The sequence below is a fragment of the Dysidea avara genome, chromosome 2 (assembly GCF_963678975.1).
Source record: "Dysidea avara chromosome 2, odDysAvar1.4, whole genome shotgun sequence".
NCBI classification, from domain to species: domain Eukaryota; kingdom Metazoa; phylum Porifera; class Demospongiae; order Dictyoceratida; family Dysideidae; genus Dysidea; species Dysidea avara.
Window position 1 is genome coordinate 39571383 of NC_089273.1, and position 17696 is coordinate 39589078.

General features: G+C 38.7%; 2 protein-coding genes across 2 annotated transcripts; one reads left to right on the forward strand and one right to left on the reverse strand.

Annotated features, from left to right (window-relative positions):
• The first annotated feature begins 13261 nt into the window (after positions 1-13261).
• LOC136247294 (uncharacterized) lies at positions 13262-14985 on the forward strand. Its single transcript, XM_066038911.1, has 2 exons — positions 13262-13294; positions 13415-14985. Exon 2 carries the CDS (start codon positions 13645-13647, stop codon positions 14884-14886), a length of 1242 nt encoding a protein of 413 aa, XP_065894983.1. The 5' UTR covers positions 13262-13294; positions 13415-13644; the 3' UTR covers positions 14887-14985.
• Positions 14779-17186, reverse strand: LOC136247293 (uncharacterized). The gene is made up of 3 exons (XM_066038910.1): positions 16771-17186; positions 16591-16717; positions 14779-16523 (listed from the first exon to the last, which is right to left on the reverse strand). The coding sequence occupies exons 1-3, from the start codon at positions 17184-17186 to the stop codon at positions 15018-15020; spliced, it is 2049 nt and encodes a 682-aa protein (XP_065894982.1). The 3' UTR covers positions 14779-15017.
• Positions 17187-17696: the final 510 nt, after the last annotated feature.

The window sequence follows — 17696 nt, forward strand, 5'->3', positions numbered from 1 at the left end:
GGAATTTTTCCAAATCTGCCTGCACCTATACATACAATGAAGTACATTGGTCTGTTTAAAGGGCTTCATTCTGCTTGTGTAGTTAATATGTATGGGAATACTTAATTCAGGTACACAATTTCCATTGAAAATGCTCTCAGATTCAATCTTGTATTGTTTAAGTTTCAAAATTTTCCACTTTCAACATAACATGCACCTATTCAGTGTTGTGCAATTGTGAGAAGGGTGCATCGTGTACTTGGTTGTCTGTACCTACCCAAACTTTTCCATTAGCAAAATGCTTTAGAGAGACCTATATAATCTAAAGGCAGTATATAAAATATCTACAGGTATGAATTTTATGTGGAAATGTCTCCAAATTGCAGTATTTTAGCATCTATTTTTCAAAATTTTCCTGGGGGGAGCATGCCCCCAGACCCCCTAGTTCCAGCATGCTTCGCATGCTGGGAAGTGTGCTTCACACACCTCTACCCAAGAGATTAGTACCTTGAGTTAGCCCCCCCTTTTATAAATCCTAGATCTGCCCCTGAAGTCACACCCCGCCTCCTCTACAGCATCTTGATGTCTCTGGTCCTTGGCTAACTCACCAGCTACAGCAGCTACCCCATCACAAGAAGAAGAAAAAGAAATGTGAGAAGGCTGGGTAGTGCTACGAACAGACACATCAAAATAAGCTGGACGACCATGCTGAAAATTAGGGTGGTACACATCACCTGGGCGAGAATTATCTTCATAAGAAACACGTTGTTTCTTCAAAACTCCTGAGTGACTCTGGGACAAAGCATGACAGACAATGTCAACTAGAGCATCATGGCGACGAATTCTCATAGGACCATGAGAACATTCTAGAAGATGGTCACCAAATTGGTCAATGGAAGTAAGACACACACATAATGGGGAAAGTGGAAATAGAGGGATTCCGAGCCACAAACGAAGGCCAACAACAAACTCAGGACCAGGAATAGCCAGAGCAAGGGAGACTTGAGGAATAGCTTTGAGCCATCCATGCACTGCTAGTACCAGATGAGTGAGAGAGAGCAGTAAGTCGAGCACGGTTTCGGATGTTGAAAGAAGCAAATAGTTGGTCATACTGATTTTGATCTAACAGAGCCTGTAAGTCCTGCTGGGTAGCAGAGGGAATAAAGATATCAGATGTAAACCTTTCAAAGGTAGCAACAGCATGTTCTTCATTTGGAAACACTAGATCATGAAAGTCCTGGGATAGAAGATGAGAAGCCAGGAGATGAACACTATTACATGAACCCAAAAAGGCCACAGCAACGGGCGAAATGGATGAGCACAAGCCCAGACCCCCCAAGCGAAATGGTAAAGTGGCTTGGCACCAAGAATCATTAGGAAGACTACATTGTATTATGTGACTTAGGCAAGATTTAAGATTAGAATCAAACTGTTCTAAAAAGAAGTGCAATATACAGAATGGCACTGTGCACAAAAGATGAATGATCTTGCAGCTTCCAAGGCAGCTGCGTAGTAAATGAAGCTCGACTTGAGGGTCTTTTCCCCAAATAGGAGATCCCAAAAGCTCCAAACCTTCACCAGCTCGGTTGATACTGGTGGGAAATTCAGGGAAAGAGTCTCCAGAAGGCCAGAATAGTTCGCACTTCGACAGATTTAAATGGAGACCAAATCGGGGACCATGAATTGAGAAAGAATCTAAAAGCTTCAGTAAGGAAGATTTCGAACCAATAAATGTCCCATCATCTAAATACCACAGATGTAATTTGACTAAATCATGAAGCTTGACAAAATCAATAAACTGCAACAGAACTAAAGAAAAAAGCAAAGGGCCCAAAGGATCACCTTGTTGTACACCAGATGAGGCCATGATACGTCTAGAACCAAAACGAAGCTCAGCAGGTTGTGAGTAGCACCACTTAACCCAAGCAGAAATCTCTGGGAAATCTTCAGCAACTCGTTCGAAAAAAGCAGTACGACTACATTCATTGAAAGCGTTCTTCATGTCTGTGGTGGAATCTTTTAGTAAGGCTGAGATTTCGCCATGCAGATTTTAAAAGTTTGTGTAATCGATCCCTCATGTAAATGACTCACAGTAGTGGTCGCGTGTTTATTATTATTGTGGGCGCGCTCTTTGTGCTTCTTGGCCTCGCGACTCACTACCGTGAGTCTTGATCACAGTAGTGGTCGTGTGTTTATTATTGTGGGCGTGCGCTTTGTGCTTCTTGGCCTCGCGACTCACTACCGTGAGTCTTGATAATATTATAGACTGTAATCACTGTACCAATGCAACACTACTGGTACATACCAGTGCATGGCCCCTAGTTACAACAGAGTTTATTGTGATCATTCATGACTGGTGTCTCTTTGTTTTACAAGTGTTTCCAGGTGGCACGGTTAGTCCCAAGTTGCTTCAAGACAGCTTCATCTTTCACCTTCCTTGCTAATAAAATGATATTTCATCATCAGTGTTGCTAATAATGCATTGCTTCATACACTATTGTTTTAATGTGTATCTCCAGTATGTCATCTATGGCTCAGAATGTTGTGTATGCACATAGTGTGTACATAACAGCCACACCACTGATGTACTGGCACTTACCTACCAGTTTCCTTTATTGCTCAGCCATATATCGGTAATACCATTTATCATGATAAATTAACATAACTGGTTATCATACTGTGACAGTCTTTGATACCAGTATATCGAAATAACTATATAGGATTGTTTTTAACCATTACTCTATTTTGTTGAAGGCTTAGCAAGCCACACCCTAAACAAACACTGAGGTTGCCACATTACAAGCACCGGCCTACTAATACTGAACTACATTCTTTGATTTTTGGGATGCATACCTATTCATAATAAGCCCAAGAAATTATGCAGTAGTCACTATAACAAGCTAACTATATACTGGTATACCACGATAATTTCCAGTAACTAATACCATGTATTCAAATTTTAATACCACTGAACACTACACTAGTTGCCTTTAGTCTGTGCCATATTAAGGTATTATGCTGATTGTGCTGGCCTTCACCACCTTGTCATGCATAGTAGCCTTACTTTTTGATTGAGTCACCTTCAGCGACATCTCAGACTTACAGTATAAACAAATCAGTTAATGCCACTATAGTTTGGTTGTTTTTTTGTGTAAGTTACATTTTAGTATTGTGATTTTCTGACATCAGTTAAACTCTTTCCTGTGTATGTATGTATACCATTTCTGTCTAGCACACCCACTGCTCTGAGTGCTGACTATGACATTGTTTATACATGCCCTATGGGTAGGTTGTCATGTTGGTATATGTACTTGGTTGTATGTGACTCGGTCCTAGCTATACAACTAAGTAGTAAAGATAATACGAAATGCGGTTAAAATTATGTCATAAACAAATAAATAATAAATAATGTTCTTGAAAACTACGAGGTCTAAAGACATGTACTAACCGGGGATATATTTGCCTGTGAATGAAGGCACAACGTATAATCGTCACTCCTGTTCGTGCTGATGACTTGACCATACGTGTAATTCTATATAACGCCCAGTACCACACCCTTTATTATTTTTATATTATTATATTGTGTACTGTGCAGGAATCATGTATGATTATAATGCACAGGTGTAATTATAAAAGTGTCCGAATCATTACAAAACTCAGTGTATGTGGGAGCGTTAACAATGTTCTGGGGTAGATTATTCCATAGTTTAATCACTGAAGGGAAGAAGGAAAATTTATAACTGTCCACTCTAGTATTTAGTTGATTAAAATAATCACTTCGTAAAAAGGAGGGAACAGGAGTTAAACAATCATCTGGAATATCAGCTAAACGATGAATGATTTTATACAGCATTTGTAATTTTAATTTTTCCTTCTGCTCTGCAGGGTGGGTAGATTAAGATCAGTTATCATTGTGGAAACACTGGAAAATCTAGAAAAGTCTTTATAGCACATTCTTGCGGCAGATCTCTGTACAGCTTCTAATTGATTAATGTTAACACATGTGTGTGGGTCCCAGACTGAGGAAGCATACTCCATAATAGGGCGAACCATTGCTTTATAAATATTACATTTAATTGTGGGAGGGCATTGATAAAGATTACGATGTAGGAATGCATTAATTCTGGTGGCTTTACTAGCAACTTGTTTTGTGTTCATTCCAGTTAAGATGTTGATCAAAGACTACACCTAGATATTTAGCATGAGCGACTTCTCGGATTGTGGAGTTGTCAATGTGGTAAGTAAATGGTATGATGTTTATCTTGTTTGTTATTCGTAGGAATTCACATTTAATTGGATTAAAGGTCATAAGCCACTTGTGTGCCCACTGTGTTAAGGAGTCAAGATCATGTTGTAGTTGATGGCAGTCCTCCACGGAGTAGATATTCGAGTAAAGTATAACATCATCAACATAAGGTCGAACTTTACTTGAGACATGTAATACTAAAGGAAGGCCATTGATGTAAATCAAAAATAATTGAGCCAGAACAGTTCCTTGTGGTACACCAGATAGCACGTTACAGGAGTCACTTTGTTTATTATCTAACACTACTTGTTGTGATCTATCAGAAAGGAAATTCTTAATCCAAGACAAAAGAGGTCCTTTAATACCATAAAATTGTAACTTGTGGAAGAGATGGGAGTGGGGGACCTTGTCAAAGGCTTTACAGAAGTCAAGCAGCAACACATCACATTGCCCTCGTTGGTTTAAGCATTGTGCAGAATCATGTACTGTTGTAATTAGTTGTGTCTCACAACTCCTATGCTGCCGGAAGCCATGTTGTTCATCTCTTAATAAAGCTTGATGATGATTCAAGTGTTCAAACATGCTAGAGTAGATAACGTGTTCCATGATTTTTGAACATATACATGTTAGTGATACAGGACGGTAGTTGGCAGGGTCCTTCTTACTGCCTTTCTTATATACTGGAACTATCAGAGCAGATTTCCATATGTCAGGTATGGCTCCTTGGTTCAGTGACGCTTGAAAAATTATAGAAAGGGCAGGTGAAATTTCATTTGCTACCTCTTTGAGAAAGTAAGATGGAAGATTGTCTGGGCCTGCAGCTTTGTGGGGCTTTAAGGTGTGAAGCAATTGAGATACCCCGTCAGAGTGTATGTGAATCGGTGGAATTTCAGGGAGAGGGTTACCTTCTAGTACTGGTACATTAGTATTGCCTTCTTGTGTAAAAACCGATGAGAAATATTCATCTAGAACATTTGCTTTACACGAAGAGTCGGTGTAAGTTGTTCCTTGGTGTTCGAGTGTACTAATATCAGTTTGTTTTCTATTTTTAATAAAAGACCAAAGTTTCTTTGTAACATTATTATTTTCATCAATAAAACTTGATACATAATTATTAAATGCTGAACGACATTCCCATTGAGAAAGTCTTTTGAGGTCTTGATAAGTAGCCCAGTCACTTAGACTGTTGGTTAAATGAGCACGTTTGTATGCTCGTTGCTTCTTGCGAGTCAGTTGTTTGATTTGTTTGGTTATGCAAGGTTGCTTTTGTTTGGTTGTGCTCCACTTAGTTGGTATCAGATTTAAACATTGTGTACAAATATCAGAGAACTTATTCCATGAGATGTTAATCGGAGTAGTGGGTGGGTAAGTGATGACAAAATCTTCGCAGAGTGACTGAATGGATTGTCTAATATGATTGAAATCAGCTTTGGACCATAAGTAAATACGTCTCCTAGCAGGGGGACATAGTTGAGCTAATATCATGGACTTCATAAGTACAACTTCATAGTCACTGATACTACCAACGTTTTTGCAAGATTCAACCAAGGAAGGTCTGTTTGTGACAAAGATGTCTAATGTGTTGGATCTCCTAGTTGGAAAGTCTACAATTTGACTGAGACCATTATCGTTAAGGAATTCAAGAAATGTGTTGTTAATAGTAAGGGAATACTGGTGACCCTCAACACAGTTGTCTTCCCAGTTGATATCCGGGAGGTTAATATCTCGAGATATCCACATTGCTGAGTTAGGATGATTACTCTTGATAGCTTTTAAGTGGTTACACAACTGGTTGAGGTATTCATCCCTTCTAGATGGGGGACGGTAGGCTGAACATACTATTAAGTTACTATAGTTTAAGATTTTAACCTGACAAGCAACTAATTCACAATGATTGATTACAATTTCTAAACTACATGAAATTAGAGGTTCATGACAGGCGACAAAAACACCATAGCCATCACTACGATCTCTACGATACACAGAGTAACCTGCTGGAAAAACTTCATTTGATAATGTGTCAGGTTTGAGCCACGATTCTGTGCCAAAGATAATGTCTGGGTCATATGTATCTTTAATTTAATTTAATTTAATAATTGCTTTACAGAATTGGAATTATATACAGTAGGGGCTATAGTGATTACAGAGACATACAATTCTGAAGGACTACCAGTGTCCTGCACTGGTAGCCTAGAGCACTAATTACTTAACTACAAAAACTATACATGCATACATTTATATAATAGTTACAAATAATTATAATTGGTTGGTGCAGGAGTCTTGGAGCAGTGGGTACAAGGACACAGGTAATGAAAGGTACAGGGGAGGGGGTATTATCAAAGTTAGCTAAAAAATTATTCCATAAAAATGCTTTCAACTTTGGTTTGATTACATCTAGTGATTGAGATAGGTCAATTATTGGTAAAGAGTTCCATAATCTTGGTAAACGATAGAAATATGAGTTCATGATAGGGTTGATATGGGCTGTCTTGGTGTATAACTTTGTGCCAGCAGATCTTGTTGAACCTGTAGTCTTGTGTGCTGTCGTCCCTCACACCATAAACACTCGAAGATATCAGCTGTAGCAGACTCAGAACATATTACGCACTCGTTTGCTCTTGTTTTCTTCTCCTTATTGGCTGGAGAGCTTGGTATTCGTTACTTCACTCGCCATTTCAAATAGCGAGCACCCCGATTGAACAAAAGCAAGAACAAACAGTTGCACGTCTATAACTTCTAACTAGCCTGAGCGGGTACCGTTTTACACCACGGTACCAAGGTTCTGTCAACGCACCAATGGTCCGGGAATATGAGGTCCGGGAGGACCATTTATGTTGTCACAAATGGTCCGGCCGGACCACTGGTGCTTACATAACTGGTCCCCCCGGACCACCCATGCCAGTGCATAAATGGTCCGGTCTGAACATAAATGGTCCACCTCTAGTCTGCCGCACCCGCTAATTATGTTGGAGTGAATTTTGCAGTGTAAGTAATAGATATTTGAAGCAATATGGTTGATACTACGTGCAACGTAAATATTAAATCCTTGCTCACGATGTAGTTCCTGAAAATGCATGCTGGCATACAGAGGGTCAAAGGGGGCTTTGATCCCCTCCAATATTTTTTTTAGTTTACCAAGATCAAGATACTCTAATAGAGCAGTCACTCTAATAAAGCAGTCACAGTATTAGAGCAGTGTGTAGTGAGCTATGTAAGGATTTTTATATACTGGCTTCATTGGCGATAAATGCGTAGTTAGTGCAGCTGGTTGTGACCTTCTTTTGGTCTCACCTTACCAAACCAGACAATATGGTGCCTCTGTTCATTTTGACCCCCCTTTCCACAAGTCTGAATCCACCCCTGTTGGCATATAAAAATTGACTGACACTCTATAGATTAGGTAATCAACTGATTAATAACTCGCATATAACAGTCAATGACCAGGAGAATAAACGGTTTCAATAAAGCATGTTATTTTGTAAAAATAACTTTGATACTTTGGGTGGTGCCTGTATTACTGAGACCCAAACTGCATTTATTTGCATTTAGAGTTGACTCCATGTAGTCTTCCCTTTTTTAATCTAATGCTCAACTTCACTAAATGTATAGGCATGTGTACATTATGCCGGAATAATTTTTGGAATAATCGGTGGTAAAAAGAATCAGGAATACTTCCGGAATAATAGGGTGATCTTCCAGAATAATCAATTAGAATTCACAAATTTGTTGTGTAGTATCGCAGAAAAATTCGTAAAGGAACATCCACAATCATTGCTAGCACAAAATCGGGAAAAAAGATCGAGATACTCTAATAGAGCAGTCACTTACCCTAATAGAACAGTCAGACAAGTTTAGTTGTGACTGCTCTGTTAGAGTATCTCGATCTTTGGGTATAGTTTTTATGCTTGCAAGTGGTTATATTTTCAGCTGCAGAAGAATATCCATTTGATTTTTACGATTCCAGGAATTACTCCAGGAATATTTGGGAATAATTTTGGGAATAATAGGTGAATAAAAAAAGAATTGCCAGAAAGAATAATAGGTAATTTTAAAAGCATAATGTACTCAAGCCTATAAATGTGTATATGTTCCCTTCAAATCTACTTCCAACACTCGATATCTTATTTCTACTACTGAAGTAGAGTGTCATGAGACCCAAAAAGACTTATTAACTATAAAAACACAGCCAGTAGCTAAAATTCAATCTTAGACTAACATCTTAAAGAACTAGTAGTGGAAACATATCAGCTGCACATGATCAAATTTAGTGTTTGAAGTGTAACATAATTTACAGTCTCATGGCTCAAACTACACTAGCTGTCTAAATTAACAGTAGAGATGAGTGGAGAGGGCAAGTAGACTCATCAGTGTGTGGAGTGCTCGTGCACTCAGTATGTATAGGACTCTCCAGCTAAGGGGCTCTGGTGGCATACTCCCCTGGAGATTTTTAGAAAATTTCTATCACAAAATTGAATCTAGAAGCTATTTTTAACCAAATGTGGGTACAAGATGGATGAGTTCAGTTGGAAGTAATTTAATTGAAAACAGAGCTATACAATGTTTCTTGTTATTGGATTTTAAGAAACTGTATAATAGTAGCTTGTCAAAGAGAATAAAGAGTGTATAGTTAATTGAATGTATAACGTAATGTCAAGAAGAATATTTAAAACACAGGATTGGATCTACGCTTAAAGTTGAGCTTCAAGGATTTGATAGTGCAAACTCCAGAATCTACTATATTTAGGTAAATGTAGCATGGGGATTTGATCAAGTAACGGAAAAAAACAGCTCTCAGATGTCGCAGCCTTGTGAACTTTATGAAATTCACTATTATATACGACCATTGCAAGAGAAGCAACTGACCCAAGAATCAAGTTTGTAGCAGAGCCTAAACTATTTGACAGAAAAAGTTGTTTTCAGAATAGATTTTCAATTAATAATGTTTTATACAATTTTTAGTACATAAAAGGTATAAATCTTTTACCTAAAGTGATTGGTATATGGTAGGATGTTTGGTACAATGGTGAAGGTAGTGGTGCACAGGTCTAGAAGAATAGGTTTAATTTCAGCTTACACTCTGGTAACTTCTTGAAAACTACAGTTTTATGATGGATGTTCTATTACTTTAGTTGACTGTTCTATTAGAGTATTTCGATTTTAGCAGCTTCTAAGGTAGACTTACTCCAAAAGTATAATTTTGAACACTCTTAGTAATTCTTGGATAAGATTAGCTATTCCCCTTGCTCTTTCCATCCCATTCATGTGTATAAAATGCAACTGCACCTGTACTACAGCTTCTAGAAGCTTCCTAGCTTGCTCATTGTAAAATTTTGGAGGGGGTGCTTCAACCTCCCAAGTAACCCCCCCTAAATCCGCCCTTGCACACACACACACACACACACACACACACACACACACACACACACACACACACACACACACACACACACACACACACACACACACACACACACACACACACACATGCACACACGCACGCACGCACGCACACACTCATTCACTCACTGTATCATGGTTTGCTTTGCCGTACTGTACTGTGATGTTATGTTATGTACTCTGTGTGTGTACGTGTGCGTGTGCATGCGTGTGTGCGTGTGTGCGCATGTGTACATGTATGTATGTATGTAATTGTAATAATACAGTACTTTAAGTAACGTCTTTTGGTAGGGCAAGATGTTGAAGAAAACTACCGATGGCTTGTGAAATATTAATATAATGTGTACAAATATTTTAATTTAATTGTGCAGTCACGTGATCTCATATGATGTTCTTAAAATCACACTAGTGGGTTGGGGGAGGGGCTGATGAGGGATGGGTGGCACATTCAATGTCTGGTACTGCTGTTCAATCAGCTGATGGTGTAGGATACTCAGCTGATGCATGTCTGTATATGTACAGAACATGAAAACCATTAAAATTTCCCGAGAGATGTCATCAGATGCCTTATTCAGCTATACCAACATTCAGAAACCCCCTTTTAAAAATCCTAGATCTGCCACTGCAAACACCAACTATATTAATCATTTCCCACTTGTCAGCCAACATGGAAGCAAGTTTCTTATACACTGTGGTTGCAGGTGGTCCCATACCTCCACAAGCAGAAAAAACCAGAGGAGAAAAGCAAACCCTATCAACCTCTCTCACCCTTTCATCATAAGCACGTCTTTTCTCTTGCTCATTAGTGACATAGCACCGGGACAATGCTAGTACATCATTAAAACAATATATGTGACCGGGCCTGCGAAAACATGCATGTGGGCACAAACTACACACAATCACTCTACAGGTCATATCTCAGTACTGGAGTAGAGTAGTTGCTTTCTGTAACTTGTATCTTAAAGCCAAGTAAATACTTACTAAGAACCGAAAATTACATTTCCATAGTGTAATGGTACAAAAAGTTATGAGTGATGAAATTTTGAAAAAGTAGGCAAAAATCATGTGTCCACATGCCCTATTTTCGCAGGCCCAGTCACATATGTTCCTGTAACGATTCTTTAAAACTGACATTTTGTAGAAGTCTTAAGCTATGTCCTGTGGCAGCTATTAAAATTATGTTCCAAGGTATTTTAATAATGTACGTACTAGCATTAAAATCTACTGTATGTTAGCTGGTCATCAAATCATGTGTAATAATCTTTCACTTCTTTAGATAAATTATATTTTCCACTACATGTATTACAGTTAAGTAGCTGCTAAGTTAACATCATTATGTATTTTGAGAGTTATAAGTGGCTCTGAAAAATGCTTCTTACGTAGCTATGGTTATGATACATATGACAGCCATACACGGTAGTGCTTTTCTTTACCAATACATTAACAAATACATACTGTACTCACTTATCACATCCTGTATTCCCCACAAAGTGTCTGATGTGGATGACCTGCTGGACCAGTATGCCACTAGCTACATTATTGGTCCTATATATAGTGGAAGAATTTTTGTACCTTTCCCCATAATTATGACCAGGCCTCATGTGGGCACATATAATTTACTTACTTCTTTAAACTTTCATGGCTCATAACTTTTTTTGATGTATTGTATTCGTTATGTGCAGGGTCTCAGTGGTGGATCTAGAAATTCTCAGAGGGATTTCAGGTTTAGACATCAGGGATATTCTTATGTGGGCAATAGTGGAAGTCATTGTACAAGTGTACAAAGCCTGCTCCAACTAGGGGCATACCCCCATAGGAAATTAGCCTTTTGAGATTGAATTTGGTAACAATTTGCTTGAATAAACATTATATGAATTACTGCATGGTGTTATTTTATTATCCAACTGTAGCAGTGGCAATTCCAAAAGCTGACATTAAGAGGGAGAGACAAACCAACTGCGGAATGCCTCCACAGGAAAATCACATTCTAGCCTTATTTGGTGCTGAAGTTGTTGAATAAACATTGAAGGTGATCATGCATGTTGAAAGAAAGTTATTCAATACAGTCTCTAGAAGTGGTAGTTAAGAATCTGCATGATATGCAATGCATGGGGTGCAACATAAAATTAATGTAGTAGCTAGTATGATTTCGCGCATCCAGAAACTCCTGGTTTCATTTTCATTTGAAATCATTATTTTTAGAGGCACTTATTGTGAAGAGTCCACCTTCCAACCCAAATAGGGGTGATGCTAGGATGATGTCAAATGATTAGCTAGGTAGTTATAGAGAATGTAAATTGCGCACTTGGCTGCTGGTCATTTCACCCACTTGGGCTAAACTCCGTATGAAAATTGATTTTGAGTGCGTGTCTTTGTTCAGAGGGGATTTGAGCTGAAACCATTACAACCCCCAACCCCTGTATCTGCCACTGGGTCTAATTTTGCATCACCACATCTGATAGGAGTGATACTCACCAGTGACTTGAAGTTGACCAATCATTACAGTTTTATAATATTCAAAGCATAAAAATCATTGGGACTGATACAGCATACATTTTGTTCCAATCACTTTCCATCAGCTAAAACAAACTTGTATGCTAATTAATTTTATAGTTTGTCCCCATGCACCTCACTTTCTGCCTGTTCACAGTTATGGCAACCATAAGGATATTATGTACTTTGAGCGTATTCAGCATTGAGTGACAAAATACATTTTGAACAACTATGATACCAGTTATAAATCCAGGCTACTTGAACTCTAACTCCTACCTCTAATGTATATCTTAGAACATTTTAACCTTCTTCACATCTTCAAGTTTCATGCATGTTTACGCAAAATTAATGGTGTCACATCATAACTTACACACCTATATCTGCAAGACATAATAAACCATATCTATATACTCATTGTTGATTGCATCTTATCCAATCAACTACATATTATTTTGGGTAACTTAATGTGAGGCTACTTCAGCAGTTTATTTGAGTAGCTGCTATATTACTGAATATATTTACCAGACTACTGTATGGTGGCTATGGGTAAACACCTTGAACAAGCTCTTTTTTGTGTACACCCTCCAGTGCCTAACTGGTAAAGTAGATAATACAATGACTGTTCTATTAGAGTATCTCGATCTTGATTTTATTATAATAGCAGTGCAATAATTAATGCCACTGGGCTTGGGACCCGGGTTCTGGCTGCGCCTCTGTCAAAGAGACACAACTGAAACCGTAAACAGTAATAGCTATATAGCTATAGTACGTAGCTATAGCAATTATGGTTTGCTATAGACTATGTGCGATCTAGGGCGTGGCACTTATTACATCATTAAAAAATCACGTGAAAAACGCATCCGCCATTTTTTTGAGGGCAAAAAGGAACAAGTGATGCCGTCGAGTTGCTGTGCTGTTGAGTGCCGAAATCGTTGTAAAGCGGGAAAAGTTACATTGTACACCTTCCCTAAGAATCTGGTGCGAAGAAGACAGTGGATACAAGCTATTCACCGTGAAGCTTGGGAAGTTCCAGTGTGTTAGGTTAGGTTAATCCAAAGGCTGCAGCACATGTTGCTGTCAGACCCTCAGTGCAGGCCACTGTAAAGCTTTAATAATAATAATAATAAAAAAAAAAAGTAACTCAGCATTCTCTGGTCTGTGGAAGGCATTTCATTTCAGGTAGACACGGGATGAAAGTGTGTAATAGTTATACTGTAAATAATCAGAATGCTGCTTGGTTAAGTGTAATATTTTGTGAATGCACTACAACCACTACTGAAGTTTTTCTGTATTTTACAGGAAGACCTTGCAGGTTGAAATGGGATCCTGACTATGTTCCATCAATATTCTCATTTAAAGAGAGAAATGAAGAAGCAGATAAAGATAAGTTGGCTAGAAGTCATAGATTGCAGAACAGGAGAAGGGGCTATGCATCAAGTACATGCTTGAGTACACGTAAGGCATCACGAAAGTGCAAATCAACTACTACTCGTGATCAGGTGCCACAAGTTGAAAATGCCGAGGAGTTGATGTCGACAGAAAATGATATAACTGATAGCACTGGAACAATGGATAATGAAATTTTAAGTAGTGCTGTTGAGACCATGGAGATTGACCATGGGCAGCATTGTGATGGTCCTGACGATTCTTCTGTGTTACATCAGCCCCGAATGCTTTCACATCTAGCAGAAGAATGTCTTAAGGGATACATACCTTCACTTGTAATGATCATTCATAAGCAGCAGCAGATTATTCAGCAACGACATCACGTTATTGATGCACTTAATGATAAAAAGGTGTCACTGGAAAAATGTCTAGATGAACAAAAAGAGTTAACTGAAATGGTGAAAGAAGAGCTGCAGACCGCATCTGTATTACTCAGCCCCTATCTCCGAATGAAGGATGATGATGAACAAACTTATTTTTATTCTGGTTTGCCATCATATTCTGCATTTACCACACTACTTGCTTTGCTTTCTACTGTTTTACCTCCTTACGAGTACAGAGGAATAAGTCATAGTGACCAGCTTCTGATGGTCTTGATGAAACTGAGACGGGCAACAACGAATCAGGATCTAGCTTATCGATTCAGAATTGATGTAACCAGAGTGTCTAAAATTTTTCATCAGTGGATTGATACAATGGCCTTTCAGCTAAAGCCTCTAGTAAAATGGCCAGAAAGAGGAATGATCCGGACCACTATCCCTGACTGTTTTAAGCCAAAGTATGCCCGTACAACATGTATTACTGATTGTTCAGAAATCTTTATTCAACGCCCATCTTCATTAGCAGCAAGAGCCGAGACATATTCTAATTACAAAAGTCATAACACTGTGAAGTTTCTAATTGCTATTAGCCCCACGGGTGCAATTATCTTTGTTTCTAAGTGTTGGGGAGGACGTGCCAGTGACAAACACATTACTGCACACAGTGGGTTTTTGGACAAGCTGATGCACGGTGACTTGGTTTTAGCTGATAGAGGTTTTGATATAACCGAACCTTTAGCTCTTCGTGGTGCTTCACTAGCAATTCCTCCTTTCACAAAGGGAAAACCCCAACTCTCACAGAGGGAAGTGGAGACAGCTAGAGAATTGTCTAGGGTGAGGATCCATGTGGAACGAGCCATTGGAAGGCTCAAAAACTTCAGAATTTTACAGTCAACTCTACCAATCACCCTGGTGAAATCTGCTACTGATGAAGAATTTTGTACCATTGATAAGATCTTATTTGTATGTGCTGCATTATGTAACTTGCAACCACCTTTGGTTTAAAATTATGTGAAGAAATTATATACGCCACAACATTTTAGTTCATCAGTATGTTATAAAGAATTCACAAATCTAAAACTGAACTATGATGCAGAATATAAAATGGGACAGTACATAATCACACATTAAGAAAATCAAATATTACAGTTAGGACAGAACCAATCTCCTCTAGGGGCTCGCTTTATGCCAACACATTTGAAGTGAAACCATGAAATCTTACACTCAGAATTATCACAGCAAATCATCTTTCCATGCTCACCTTCTTGACAAAAACAGTATGTAACTTCTTCATTGCTGGTGGCTGCTACAGTAGTGGAGCTGGACAACTCACTTGCAACTAATACATTGCGAGTTAGGATTTCTGGTAACATAATTTCTACATAAAACTTTGTTAGCTTTCTAATCAAACTTTCAGTGAAGTTAGAATTTACTTCCATTCGCTCTATTAGAATTCTCTCGGGTGTCCATACAACAAAATCACAGTACTGTTTGCAGCTAACTACAAGCTGTCCCTGTACCTGTGTATAATATTTGTGATTCTGACGAAGCCCAGTTTCATTTAAAAATGAATTTTTCAATCTGTGAAGCTGTGATGGGTGAGTACCTTTACCCGAAAATGGGCACTTAATCTCCACAATTCCTTGTCCACCACAGCAACTACATTCTACCAATGCATCTGGGCTTGCACCCAAAAAAGGATATTGGGGGTTAACAACCAACCCAGTCAATGTACACCGGAATCCTTGATGTAATGATGACATTTTGGCAATGTATTCTCTCCTTGCTGTGTCTTCTTTTTCAACTCCCCATTTAATGGCCGGAATGTGACTGATGTCCACATTACATAGCAACCTCTTTAAAAGACTATCAGGACTATTTTTTTCCTTGAAAGTGAAGACATCGTGGAACAAAGAAGCAGTAATACGACCTTGTCGTTGACTATACCAGTCACTGCTTAGCCTTTGGGTGCGTGTTGCTAATTCAATGGCCATAGCTTGCTCATCAGTAACAGACAAGCTTACAAACACTTCTTTTGACAACTGAAGCAACATTTCCTTACTCAGTTTTTTGTGTTTGGGATCAAATAATTCAAGCAAAGGCTTTGGGATATTGGGTACTACTTGTGTAGTCACCAAGGAAGAAATTGATGCATCAGCACTGGATGTTGTTGATTCCATCACGGGTGTTGTGACCATTGATGTATCAGGACTCACTGATGATTCCACCACGGGTGTTGTGACCATTGATGTATCGGGACTCGATGATGATTCCACCATGGGTGTAGTGGCCGTTGATGTATCAGGACTCACTGATGATTCCATCACGGGTGTTGTGACAATTGATGAATCAACACTTGAGGATATCATTCCTGAGTCAGTTACAGAATCTACAATTGGTGTACCAACACTCGATGTCACTTTGGATAGCTGAGAATCGTCATCAGGTTTTGGAACAATAGTAAAGACAGAAGCATGGGGCAAACAATTATTGATTGCACTGTAGAGTGTTTCTGGTGGTATTTGTGACAAATTTCTTTGCTGCTTTTTAGCTGAAGAAGTAAACTCACTGCAAGTCTGTTTTCTTTTAGAACTGTGTTTAGGCTTTACAAAATTAATATTTCTGACTTCAGCAGGATTTATCTGTAGAAAGATAAAAATTTATAAACACTATTACCTAATTCGTAAATACAGCAGTATGATAACTCACATTTTCTTTATACCAGTTGTTCCAATTACAGCTTGTGGAGGTGCACGATGGCTTAGTAAGACCCAATCGAACAGCAGTTTCAACCTTGAAAAGTATAGCCGCTATGTAACTGCACACTTCACCCAGGCTACATATTAAACCAAGAATGACAATATATCTGTACTACCATGTAGAACTTACCCGGCTTTGCAAGTACAATGTGCTGTTATAACTTCAGCATCAGCCTTCTGCAATATGACCCAGGCCTTATGGGCTTGATCTGGAGTCTTTTCACTGGGGTTCACCAAAGCTTTTAGGATGACATGATTCCTATGCCCATAGCAGTAGACAGTGCGGACATGACCGTTGCAAAAATAGTTGTACGCGTCCAGAGACTTGTGGGCTTTCAACTTTTCCTTGGTATAAGGCCCTTTGGTTTCGATTAAATATGAATATAAATCACCATACACCAGATCTGGCCACTGTGTCGTATCATCCGTCCACGATTCCTCGCCAATAGAGTATGGATCAGGTAGTACTTCATCACGTATTGTGAGCTTTTCAACATAGCGTCTTTGTGCTAAATAATCTAACGATTTAAAATACTCAGAAGTCATAATTTTAACATTCGCTTTTGCCCTCAAAAAATGGCGGATGCGTTTTTCACGTGATTTTTTAATGATGTAATAAGTGCCACGCTCTAGATCGCACATAGTCTATAGGCGCCAACTTCTTCAGTAACTGTCTGTAACTTTGTGGAAGTACAATGAGATTATGAGAAGATGGTAGCTACTCCGCCAGTATTTTCGCTAACTGCTGAGAACGAACTGTCTCCAGATTTTGACTTTGGTTAAGTTGGTAGTATAGTTAGGTATAATAGGTATTATTTTTGTCACTCAGTATAGCTAGTCTCAGCAAGTAGTGACGAGTGGCTTAGTTAGCTTTAGCATTGACATTTATAACCCGGACCAGTTTTGCTCGGGTAGGACCATTTATGTCGAACATATTGTTACATCTATGTTAGCAGATCTACAATGGCCATCACTTCAACACCGACGATATGTGACTAGATTAAAAGTCTTCTACAACATTGTTTACTCCTCATCAGTCTTAACAGTCCCAAATTA

Coding starts and splice junctions, on each gene's coding strand:
- LOC136247293 (XM_066038910.1), bottom strand. CDS start 17,186: ATGACTTCTGAGTATTTTAAATCGTTAGATTATTTAGCACAAAGACGC. Junction 16,718..16,770: donor CATTGTACTTGCAAAGCCGG/GTAAGTTCTACA, acceptor TTTAATATGTAG/CCTGGGTGAAGTGTGCAGTT. Junction 16,524..16,590: donor ACAACTGGTATAAAGAAAAT/GTGAGTTATCAT, acceptor ATCTTTCTACAG/ATAAATCCTGCTGAAGTCAG.
- LOC136247294 (XM_066038911.1), top strand. CDS start 13,645: ATGTCGACAGAAAATGATATAACTGATAGCACTGGAACAATGGATAAT.